Source organism: Dichotomopilus funicola (assembly GCF_033296635.1).
Source record: "Dichotomopilus funicola strain CBS 141.50 unplaced genomic scaffold C8A04scaffold_20, whole genome shotgun sequence".
NCBI classification, from domain to species: Eukaryota; Fungi; Ascomycota; class Sordariomycetes; order Sordariales; family Chaetomiaceae; genus Dichotomopilus; species Dichotomopilus funicola.
The window spans coordinates 187,204-198,486 of NW_026944041.1; the positions used below are offsets into that span (position 1 = coordinate 187,204).

Below are 11,283 nucleotides of genomic sequence, written 5' to 3' on the forward strand. Positions count from 1 at the left end.
CCTCCTCTCTCTTCCCGCCAACCCTTCCCACCACGTTGGCGTCCTGGTGCCCGGCCACCCCAACCGGCTCAACATCTCAGCCTTCAAGTGGCTATCAGGCACACTAGGGCCGGGCAAACCACAGCCGCGCCTAACCCGAGGTTGCGGCGTAAAGGCCCAAGACGACGTCGGAAGAACAACTGCCGTGAGTCATTTCGCATTGAAAGCCCCTCCGGTAATGTTCTTCCTCCGCGACCCCCACGCGCCAGCACATCGAGTCCACAGTTACACAGTACCTATCCAGAAATCCATGCAGTGGTCCAGGTCTCCAGTTCCATAGAGAAAAGGTGGGCCGGCGTCGAGACCGTTAACCCCTGCTTGGGCGATCGAGGCTCTTGGACCCCCCGCCACCGCCGCTGCCGCAACAACTCCCTTTTTCTGTTCTCTTGAGGGGTGGGGTGTCGTGTATTTCGGATACTCGGCCAGTTGGTTACCCGAAAGACGAAAACACTCATCAATGAACTCTCCAATGAGCCGGTCGTTGGGAATAAGATGATTATGTCGGCGGTAGTGTTACGGCGCGAGTCTTGTCAACGTGTTGCCGGTCCAGGGGGTTGGTTGGTTAATCGATCGGGGCTATCAAAGCATACGCTTGCCGTTGGCATTGAACATGTGGGCCGACCGAGCCCACTAATCCAAGCTCTTTCATGTGTGTTGTTGGTTGCTGGCAGACTGGAATCTTGATGATGATACTTGGCTGTTAGGACATACTACCCAATATGCTTCGTATGTCGATTTTCGAGCAGCATAGACATTTCAGAAGCCGAAATGTAGGCCGGACGTCTTGGTGGATCGGAGTGTGACTAGGGAGAGGCCCTGTCACGCCGAATGTGCAGGTCATCGGCTCTAATGGAGCTTGGCTCATTGGCAGCCTCGCCCACAGGTCATGTTCACGGGGCTGAACGAGGCTGGCAATTTTGAACTTGTAGCTTGCAACCGGAACGTTGTGTTGGTGTTCAAATCTGGTTTCTCATTTTTTTTCAGTTGACCTATATGTAACGACGGAACTCAACTTCTTTGCGGTCCCTTAATCATCGGAATCAGGCCAGTTCCATGCACCTTTTCCCTGGGCCGGTATGAAGCGGCTCATGAGCCGGATTCAGAGCTTGGACACCCGGTGGCATTGTCAAAACGCCGCGTCCTTTCCCTCCTCCCCCACGCTTGCTCGGAGGGCCGCAATGGGCACTCGAACCCGTTTCCTTTATCAAAAGGTTCTGGTGACAGCACGGAATCTTGATTTTGGTAGGATTTCACTGCGGGAGCGGTAAGGGATCGTAGGCCCAGTTTGGTTACGAGATCGCGTTTTCATGATCCCACGAAGCTCGACTTGCTGGCACCCCCCTGCTTGTGTCCTTCTGAACGTGCGTCTTTTTAGGATACTTGGTGGTCGGGTAAGTATTAGTTCAAATTTCTGGCAAATACTAGACAGGGGTATCTCGTTTCATCGTCGTGGGAAACTCTGGTTATAATGGGCGAGCATGTTATCGAAGGATCCGAAGCCAGGTGTCGGTGCCGGTTTCGCGCTGCTGGGCGTCATACCCTCCATACTCTCCGTCACGAGGAATGTCTCGTAAGATGGATCAGTATCGCTGTCCACGGTGCCGTCGACTTGTTTTGCTAGTTCATCAATCCCTCCTTCGAACGCCTCCGCCACGCTGGAGTACTTAGCACCTGATAAGTACTGGTGTAACGTGTTCTGTGCCTTGGTTCGGGGCTTGATTAAACCAGCGTCCTTCTTTTTTTGGTAGCGGTTGAGAAGCTTAGGGTCTTGGACGTTTGACGCCGGCTCCCACGTTGGATTTTGGTCCGCTGGCCAATCTCCTTCCCAGAGCACCAGATATTTGTGCAACTTGACCCCTTCCACGACAAACCATTGGTCGTCGAGCAGTTCCTTAACCTCCCACTCATCTACCGGGGGTTCGGCTTGGCTCTTGACCGTCGGTTTCTTGGGCTTCTTTTGTTTGTGCGCCGAGTTTTTCCCGTTTGACGGAGGAGCCTTACGCTTTTTTGCCGTAGAGATTGCGGAACTCGCGGAAACCGCCGCCAAATCTGGGGTCATGGTTCTTGAATTCGGGGTCTTGGATCGGCTGAGAGGTACGGCGGGAGTCGCTGGCGAGTTGGGCTGTAACCCACCTAACGCCGTCCAGGCAGATCGACCCTGGGAGACACTATCGTTGAGAGCTTCGGCGGGCACAGATTCAGGATTTTCGGAGTGAGGCGGTTGGTTGAATACACCTGTCCATGCTGGGTGTAAACTTCTGCTGGTGGAAACATTATGAGCTAGGGGAGCCAGCGTGGTCCCAAAACTTGAACAGGGGGCTGGTATTTCTGGTTTGAGGGCCGGTAGTTTTGGTGTGGGATGTATTGCCAATTCTTGCCGGGGTCGAGCCAAGGCTGCCTCCCGAGACGGCGTCTCCATAGCTTGCGCATAGTCATCCGCAGCGAGCTGGTCCACCGATTCCGAGTCACCGTCCAGCTGGCCCTCTATCTCCATGCCATCGAAGTCTCCCGCCTGGAGCTGCCGTTGAATAGCAGCATCATCGTCGTCGCCCTCCTCATCAACCCCATATTCAGCTTCGTCATCGTCCTCCTCTTCGCCGTAAGAATCCCCAATCTCCTTTCTAGTGACACTCTCTCGCCTCCTCTTCTGTGGCGTAGACAGCGACGGGCCGGAAACCTGTTGAACGAGAAGGAGAGCTTCGTTCGCTGACTCGGACATCAAGACTCCAGTGTCCTCTAAAGGGATCTTGGGCGGTCGACCAGGCTTCCCCTTGGTGGGGCCAGCCAGTTGCGCTTCGGCCAGTCTGCGCACGCGTTCCTCCTCTTTCTGCTCCAGGTTTTGATACTCCCAGTCCTCAACCTCGCGTGGTGAAACGTAGTCCAGCACCTTATGACAGGGAACCAAGATCTTGACCGACGGAAGGTCCGTGAATCCGATGTGGTAATATATCATTCGTCGCGAGGTGGGCGTCATGTCCTTGTCGGTGGGAACGATGAATTGATTGATGATGTACGCGGTCGAGTCCCGGGGGGGAGCTAGCGAAATTCGTGGCGGAGGGGGGCCGGATCCGGGCACATATTTGCGTATGGAAGGTAGCTGGATTTCGATGTCCATCTTTGACCGTGACTGGGATGGTTGGGCCATGGTGCAGCCGCCGGGAGACTCGACCGAACGCGCCTCGCGGTGCTTGAAGCTCCCCAGCATTCACGAGGAGAAAAATAAGAGACGCTTAGAAATGAAATAAACGGAGAAAAGCCATTGGCTCAAAATTCGACCGCATCAGCCAGGAGCTGAATTGCGCGCCCTGATGGCGGCAGAGCAAAGGTTACTATGCACGGGTTGATGTTGATAGGTGATTAATTGGGAGCTGGGCTAATGTTAGAACGAGAGGTTGGGTGTAGTTAGGTAAGCAGGGTGGAGTTGACGTGTAGCGTAAAACTAAAAACGGCGAGCAACACGAAAATATCAATACATATTGGGAAGATGCCCAAGACAAATCGAGGTACCTTGAAACATTACGTGAAATCCCTGCAGTGCAGATTTTGAATCTAAAAAAGACTCGTGTGTTCGTTTCTGATACCTTCGTAAACCATTGACATCGTCACTGGAACAATTATTTTAAACTCGATAATGGTCAAGTTCTGAATATCTTTCGCTGTGTTATTGAGAAGTCACAACAGGGTTCACATTCTGCAAAATACGCTATTTAGAGAAAGTTCTGTTATATCAAAAATTCGGGTTAATTCCGCTATCTCTCTATTTGTTTTCAATTGATGGGTCACCACACTCAGCGAGCGTGGCTGTTTACACTGCCAGTCGAGCTCTTATCACTTATCGGCGCGTTCTGCGGGGCGAAACCATGCAGCAAAATAGAAATGCGGCTCTGGCCCCACCAAATCTTCAACATTCCATCACCAGCACTGGCTCGACTCGCCAACCATGACGACTTCTGCACATGAGCAATTGACTCCGGTTTAGCGCCACAACCACGGAAAATATTTTTCAGGGTGTTCCCACACTACCTCATATCGCGCGCCGTCCTCGATTGCCCGATTTGAAACACGCGGACGATACGTCCTACCTATCTCCCCCGCCCAGTTGGGAGCTCAACCCCATCCCGTTTCGAGACCATGATCGCATCGAAAACGACTACGATGTTTCGCGCGGGCGCCCTGCAACCCGCCCTCCTACGCACCGCCACCTGCCCATACTCAGCGGGCCTTACCACCATGTCTCCATTTTCGATGACCACCCCAGTTTCGAAACCACAAAAACACATCACCCGATCGCTTTCAACGAGTACACAACGGCACCAGCGGCCTTCCCCGCTCCTCATTCAATGCCGTGTGGCCACGCAAACCTCGCGTCGTCATGCCTCCACCTCTCGGTCGGCACCCTCCACCTCAGACGCTGCTGCCGACGCTGGCGCGGCACAAGCAGCAGCTAAAGCGGCGGCCGCTGCCCACCCAGAGCAAGTGATACTGGACTGGAACACCTTTTTCGCACTGCGCAAAGCACGGCGGAGATGGCAGTCTGGATTCAGCATTGTGGGTGCGCTGGGCAGCGGCTCGGCCGGAGGCCTGTTGCTAAGCTCGGGACTGGCCGACAGCGTGGTGGGCCAAATCCCATTGGACCCGTTCTTCACGCTTGGCCTGATGACGATGGGTTGCGCGGCACTGGGCTGGCTGGTTGGGCCTATTTTGGGTTCGGCGGTGTTCAATGCGACGAAGAGCAAATATAAGGGCCCGATGGCGATCAAGGAAAGCGAGTTCTTCGCGCGCGTCAAGAAACACCGCGTTGATCCCAGTGCGAGTTCCGTTCGGAATCCTGGTACGTTTCCCCTTTTTGACCACCCGCCGGGCTGTAAACCATTACTAATTACGTCTTAAAGTACCTGATTTCTACGGTGAGAAGATTTCCAGCGTGGCTGGCTACCGGCAGTGGCTGAGAGATCAGCGGGCTTTCAACCGCAAGAAGGGTGGCCTTGTATAAATTATCTTTATAAGAATAGGTGGCTCTTGCTTTTACGAGTCGGGATGGTTTGTGAATGACTCAAACTATGGGTGGAGAGTTGGCTTCAAAGGGATTTCCCAGTGGTCTCAAAATGTTTATCATCGTCCTTCGGAGTATCGGGGGTTCCTTTACTGTAACATAGTCAGAGGACATCTCCCACAGCCAGTCAATGTCTTCCCTTACAACAAGCCCTTAGTATATCATATGAACGGAAATGTGGGATCGACATCCTGCTTCCACGCTCTCAGTCCCCCCATTATGTCCACAATTTTCCTTTGACCGCCATTATCCAGCCCTAGCTCTCTCAACTTTTCGACGGTCTCTTGTGAGTCTTGTCCTGTCCGGCAAACCACAAAAATAGGGGCGTCCCCGTCCGCCGCCCCTGTTGGTAACAAGTCCCTTGCCGACCCCCCGGTCCGCTTAACCGCAGCAGCGTTCATTAGAAACCGGCCAAACGGCATATTCACCGCGCCTTCAAGACTCCCAAACGAGAAGTGCTCTTTCTCCCGTGTGTCAACCAGGATATGTGCCGGTAACTCGCCCTTCTCCTTCGCGGCATGATACGCAACGGCAGTTATCCGCTGTTCTGGAGGGAGTCTAACGTTGATCGTGGGGGCACTACAAAACTGTACGTAGTCTGGGTTGCCCGTCTTGATGCCGTCTAGGGTCAGTGTTGAGCCTTCACCGCAAGCAAAACAGTTCTTCTTGCGCCCGCCCATCTTGAGAGCCCGGAAAGAGTATGGGCCAACGGCACTGTCTAAGTCGTAGGTGTAGATCAATAACGTGGGTCGGGCGAGGTTCCGTTCCAGCGGCGGTGCTGTGTTATCATCGGATGTTGGGGGTGGTAAGTGCAGACCGGATGCTAGAATCTTGATGGCTTCGCCCGCTTGGGCCATACCCATCATTCCGACGACGGGACCCATGATGCCGGCCTCGCCGCAAGAGACCATCGAGCTGGGCGGTGGGGGCTTGCGAAAGCAACACCGGTAACAAGGGGGGTACTCCCCGTCAACAAGGCCCTGGGGCGCTGGTGGGCAGTTGAGAACAGTCAGTTGACCGGACTTTTGAACGGCTGCCGCCGAAACGAGAGGTTTCTGTGTGAGGACGCAGATGTCGGAGATGAGATAACGTGTGATTGGGTGATCGGTACAGTCTAGTACGAGATCGTATTGTGAGATGATATCTGCGGCGTTTTGGGGAGTAAGCTGGAAGTCGTAGGGGATATAAGTCGGCAAGGGGTTGAGGGCCTTAAGGTGTGTGATAAGACTGTCAACCTTCTTCATGCCGAGCCGAGATGTCGCGTGCCCAACTTGACGATGAAGGTTCGATGCCTCAACGATATCGCCATCAACGATACCAATGGTCCCAACCCCGGCCCCGGCAATGTACTGGGCAGCGGGGCAGCCGAGACCACCAGCCCCAATGATGAGGAGTCGAGATTCAATAAGACGAAGTTGACCTACAATCACCAATTAGAACCCTAGGTGGTGATATTGTTGCCACTTATGTCCTCACCTTCCCTTCCCATGCCAGGGACGATCATCTGGCGTGAGTATCGGTCGAACTCATCGTCGGTCAACCGCCGACTGAATTTTCCGTCGGATGATCTGGCGGATAAGAGGCCATTTTTGGGCAATGAATTGTCTTTAGTCTCCCCTGCCATTACGCCCACCAGAGTGCAGGTGCCGAGTCTGTGACAGAAAAGAAAGCATCAACTGGATTGTATGAGAAAAACTTTAGAATCCCAGGCTTCAGGCAGTATCCCGCGCCTTTTGCTAACCGTTTCCAAAGGGACTCGCTTGCTCTGAAAGAATGGATAGGATGAAATGTGTGTAAAATTTCGAGTTAGAAGCTACTGTGGCTGCAACCCTTGCCCAGGGAACGGAAGCCAGGCCAGTAATTAACCGTTTGCTCGGGTCTGCACTGCGCCGTTCTCGATGCACGGCGGGTCCGATGTGCCGTGTAGGGCTGAAATGAAGCCCCTCCCCCGCCAAAGCCCAGTCTTGGCGAACCAGTGATGTGGGGCTGTTTCAAAGGCGGTGAGAGAAATGCCCCACTAAAAAGTCCAATTGTCGGTTTCACTCCCCAAACCTTCAAGCCTCAAAGCATCTCGACGAGGTCCAACATCGAAAACAACTCGCCTTTTCCTGGCACCCCACCCACCTCAAATCCTACGCGCGAAGTCCCTGCCGAAAATCCTACTTTTATTCTACGACTACTCCCTTTGATATACAACTACTCCCTCTGATACCTCGAAATTTCCCCACAATCATCACACAATGGTAAGTCCGATTTCGAATTAGCGTCATTCACTCAGTTCCTCCTTAAATCCTCTGTTTCCACGGATGTCCTCCATATCTCCCTAAATTAACACTTAGTTCGTAGGCCCCAACAGCTCCAGCACCATCCAAGCGTCCAACCGCCCGCCAAAAAGCCCGCGCCCGTCTCGCCGACCCCCTCCTCCCGCGCAAACTCCATCGCGAGAACAACGTGGTAATCGATTCCTTCATCGACTCCAAGCAAGACCGTCGCCTCATCAAACACTCCGCCTTCCTCTCGCGCGTTGCGACATCCTCAGGGAAAGGAGGTAACGGCAAGATCAAGAAGCGGCGACGCCCAAACAAGAAGCTCGTCGCGACGCTCGAGTCGCTTGGCGACGCACTAGACGATATTCGCGCTGAGATCGATGAGGAGGATGCTGCAGAACAAGTAGATTCGGACGGCGAAGCCGTGATGGATGCAGAGCAGGCGCGGCAAGGAAAAGTTCGACATAAGAGTCTGAAGAGCCGACCGGGAGCACTGAAAAGGAAGGAGAAGCTGGTGAGAGGGGAGATGGAGCGGTTTGGGAAGAGTTTAGCGGAGTTGGCAAAGATTTCTAGCGCTTCCGCTACTTTGGCGCCCGTTCCTTCGCCTAAATCTGGGAGTACGACAGTTTCGTCGTCGAAGAAGGCTAAGAGGGGGAATGTTGGTGCAGACCAGGATAAGATGGATACCGAGGATGGAGAAGGGAACGAGGCACCACCAGAGGCACAGCCAGGAGCTCCCGGGAATCGGTGGGCAGCTCTGCGCGGGTTCATTTCTGCAACGATGGAGCAGAATCCCGCCTTTCTAGGGAAAACTTGAATGTACTCTTCTGAGTTAATATACGATTCTCCCCGCCCCATCATGATATTCGGAACAATGAGGTTCATGGAATGAGGGCGGTGAAAGCTATCCGTGGCAGTGACCCCCAAAGGATTGTTGACGAGTCCAAAGAGAGAAATGGATGGGTACAGAATGGGGTCCGAGAATATAATCCCCACGCCCGTAATTATCGTCTGTAGCGTATATAGCACCGCTCCAATTCCGTTCCTCGCAACGAAATCAAAAGCGTCACAGCCCAATGATCAAACCTTGGGGTACTCGCCTCCTCCCAACTCCCAATTCCCACGTTCAATAACGCCATGCTAAAGAAAAGTGCCTGCTCTTGCCCACCAATGCCCAAGAATTGCCTGTTTCATTCCCTCCATAACCCTGCCCAAACGCCACAAAAATATCAGACCCATCGCGGTTTCCAGCCCCGGCCCACGGTTAGTCGATCCGTGGCGGGTCATTTGGTGAACCCGCAAACGGACTCGCGCTCCGTCTCCTTTCTCCCTCCTTCCGTAATGACTCCACTATCCGAAGCATTTCTTTCCGCCCCCCACGGCTATCGATCATCTTGCCTGCCATTGACATGGACACCTTCTCGGTCGAGTTGGCGTTGAGTAGGCGCTTGATGAGGAGGTGCCTCATCAAGATACAAACAAACACGCCGCAGTCCTTGCTGTTCTCCTGCTGGGGTGTGTCCTCCAGCTGGTGGAACCGGAGGGGCACGCCCAGCACAAAGCTCAGCCGGTCTACGCCGCGCTTGGCAGCGGAGAAATTTGAGCCGCCAAGGGAGTCGTAGTGGAAGGCTACACGGTCGATGACCGAAACAAGGAGCAGCGACCAGTGGCTGCCACTATCAGCATTCCAGCGGTCCCGACTATCGCTAATCGGGAGGAAAACGTGGGTGACCTTGCTGAAGTCGGGGAGGGCGGAGGCGTCGGCTTTGAGATCCGTAGTTTGCATCAAAAGATGCGAGATGACGGGGCGGAGGAGGACAATTCGCGCCTGAGGGTATTTCGGGAGAACCTCCCGCTCAAGCCATCTGGTGGGGTTAGTGACGTTGGAACTAGAAGGCAGAGGGGTATGCGCATACTCTTCCCAGAATGCAATGGCCTACAACCCTGTTAGTAAACCGTCGGATAATGAGAAATATCAGGAGAAAGCATACACTATCTGTGAGCCAATCGCTTTTCAGCGCCTTGATATCCTCCGTGTCGACTATGCCTACGTCAGTCTCCTTGGCGACGAAGGTATTTCGAGGGGATACGTTATTACATACGACGGATATCATGATCTGACGAATGCGGATGTGAGTTATCTGAGCCGGGACTTTTCGGAATAAGGATTACTTACATGATAGATATGCTTTTGGGGACGACATGCCGAGCTATTTGCGTATCGATCAGTGATTTGCTTTTAAGCCAAACGTGAATTTCCTTCGGACACCGGCCGTGCTCGACGGCGGACAATATGAATCGCCCAGTGGCTCGCACTGTGTTATGAACACCACCATTGGGTAGGAAGCACAATGGCGTTCCTCCAATTCACACCGACCACCACGCAAAAGATGTTCCCGTCCTACCATGTGCAGTGACCTAGATCGCTGGTACACAACCCCCACGTAAGAAAACCACAAGGATGCGGAATTTTCGTAAAAACAAGAACTGTATTTTCTTACACTGTCCCCGAAATGCCTGGCCATACTTTGCCGAAAACGCATATTGCCAATGGTCGTGCCGGACGGCAGGGGCAGATTACCGCAGTAGAGGAGGTGGGGTGGTCGGTGGATCGCGACTTCGGATCGGCTGGAATGGGAAGGGACTAAACGCAATGTCTCTCGTTAAAGGAATCACGGGCGGTCGCAGGCAGGCACAGAATGAATCGGTGAATCGAAAGGGGACTCGAAGCCAAGGTAGGATTGTTTTGTTCGACAACTATTCGTAGCGGTTCGTTTAATGAAGAGAGGGGCGCGTCTAGACAGCAAGCGTCAGTTTAACGGACTATGGTCGCTGAAGGAGTCGATTACCGTTTCGGCACAATGACTTTGTGTTTATTAAATCGTGAGCGGTCGTAGACAATCGTAACTTGGGCTGTTTGCGGAGAAGAAAGACGTGGACGGGTAATGCAGAGAGTCGAGGCGACAGCGAGGATGAAAAGCGAGGCTTTCTCGGCCAGTTGAATTTCGCGGCCCCGCAGAGAGCGCTCAACGCACCCCCATACCCATGCATTTGTGGCTGCGCCCTGCACGCCCAAGCCACGTACTTGTCAGGGAATCATCAAAATTTCATGGATTTTAATGAGGAAGAGACTGAAGAGGAACTGCGGGTAGAGTAATTCCTGGAATTCTCTTTGATTCTCAAATCGTCTCCAATACACCAAACCCACAATATCTTAACGGATCAGTGTCACTGAGGCCACTTTTCGTGAGAGGAAATGAGTCGCTGTGTCAATCCCTAAACCCAAAACCGACGTCACCAATCATCCCCTACGCCCTGGCGTGCCGTGTGCCAGTCAAGGACCACGACAGATCGGAAACCAACTGATTGGTTGAACCCTGCGCCAAGACGCTTCGCTCCGGGAATGCGTGCGCTGGCCTCGGCAACTGGGACGTCACGCCGCCCGTGCAAGGTTTAACAAGTGTTTCTCTCAGGGCAAGTCTAGGCGCAACAAAACCACAACGAAACCACGTCGGATGACCCCGGCTCGCCCGGGAAGTCTGGAGATGGGCGGCAAAGGGATTGATCCAGGTCGTTCACGAGATGCTTCGTCTTTAGGCGAAGAGTTTGCTGGCACGCCTGCGACACACGTATTAGTACGGGAGTACGGTTAGTGGTGTGGTGTAACACTGCTGGTCAGGTTCGGCTCCAAAGCTGCAGCATAAGCGCCGACTTGCATGATGAGCCATTACCAAGCAAGAAGCCGAGTTCAATTCAAAGTCACGATATCAGGCGGCAATAAGAAAGCAACCGTACCATATACGAATATGGCTACCGAAGAGTTCTCCTCCTGGTAAGTGCTGTCCATGCCAAAGCTTAACTCAAAGCCCGTCCGTCACACCGTCCTCAACCAGTGTTAGATCGCGTCTCTAGGAGCATCGTCTT

At 53.5% G+C, this 11,283-nt stretch overlaps 5 protein-coding genes across 5 annotated transcripts; 2 read left to right on the forward strand and 3 right to left on the reverse strand.

Moving 5' to 3' along the window:
- Nucleotides 1-1,480: 1,480 nt before the first annotated feature.
- C8A04DRAFT_11140 (uncharacterized protein) lies at nt 1,481-3,184 on the reverse strand (the record flags this gene model as incomplete). Its single annotated transcript, XM_062776851.1, has 2 exons — nt 1,481-2,626; nt 2,669-3,184. The coding sequence occupies 2 exons, from the start codon at nt 3,182-3,184 to the stop codon at nt 1,481-1,483; spliced, it is 1,662 nt and encodes a 553-aa protein (XP_062638237.1).
- Nucleotides 3,185-4,170: 986 nt separating this feature from the next.
- On the forward strand, nt 4,171-5,032 carry C8A04DRAFT_11151 (mitochondrial import protein Pam17-domain-containing protein; the record flags this gene model as incomplete). The annotated part of the gene is made up of 2 exons (XM_062776857.1): nt 4,171-4,870; nt 4,932-5,032. The coding sequence occupies 2 exons, from the start codon at nt 4,171-4,173 to the stop codon at nt 5,030-5,032; spliced, it is 801 nt and encodes a 266-aa protein (XP_062638238.1).
- Nucleotides 5,033-5,253: 221 nt separating this feature from the next.
- C8A04DRAFT_27366 (uncharacterized protein) lies at nt 5,254-6,716 on the reverse strand (the record flags this gene model as incomplete). Its single annotated transcript, XM_062780270.1, has 2 exons — nt 5,254-6,512; nt 6,569-6,716. 2 exons carry the CDS (start codon nt 6,714-6,716, stop codon nt 5,254-5,256), a joined length of 1,407 nt encoding a protein of 468 aa, XP_062638239.1.
- Nucleotides 6,717-7,332: 616 nt separating this feature from the next.
- C8A04DRAFT_27367 (ribosome biogenesis protein SLX9-domain-containing protein) lies at nt 7,333-8,176 on the forward strand (the record flags this gene model as incomplete). The annotated part of the gene is made up of 2 exons (XM_062780271.1): nt 7,333-7,335; nt 7,439-8,176. The coding sequence occupies 2 exons, from the start codon at nt 7,333-7,335 to the stop codon at nt 8,174-8,176; spliced, it is 741 nt and encodes a 246-aa protein (XP_062638240.1).
- A 447-nt stretch (nt 8,177-8,623) lies between these two features.
- Nucleotides 8,624-9,884, reverse strand: C8A04DRAFT_11093 (uncharacterized protein; the record flags this gene model as incomplete). The annotated part of the gene is made up of 6 exons (XM_062776832.1): nt 8,624-9,224; nt 9,276-9,295; nt 9,351-9,400; nt 9,462-9,476; nt 9,536-9,569; nt 9,861-9,884. 6 exons carry the CDS (start codon nt 9,882-9,884, stop codon nt 8,624-8,626), a joined length of 744 nt encoding a protein of 247 aa, XP_062638241.1.
- Between the last annotated feature and the right edge of the window lie 1,399 nt (nt 9,885-11,283).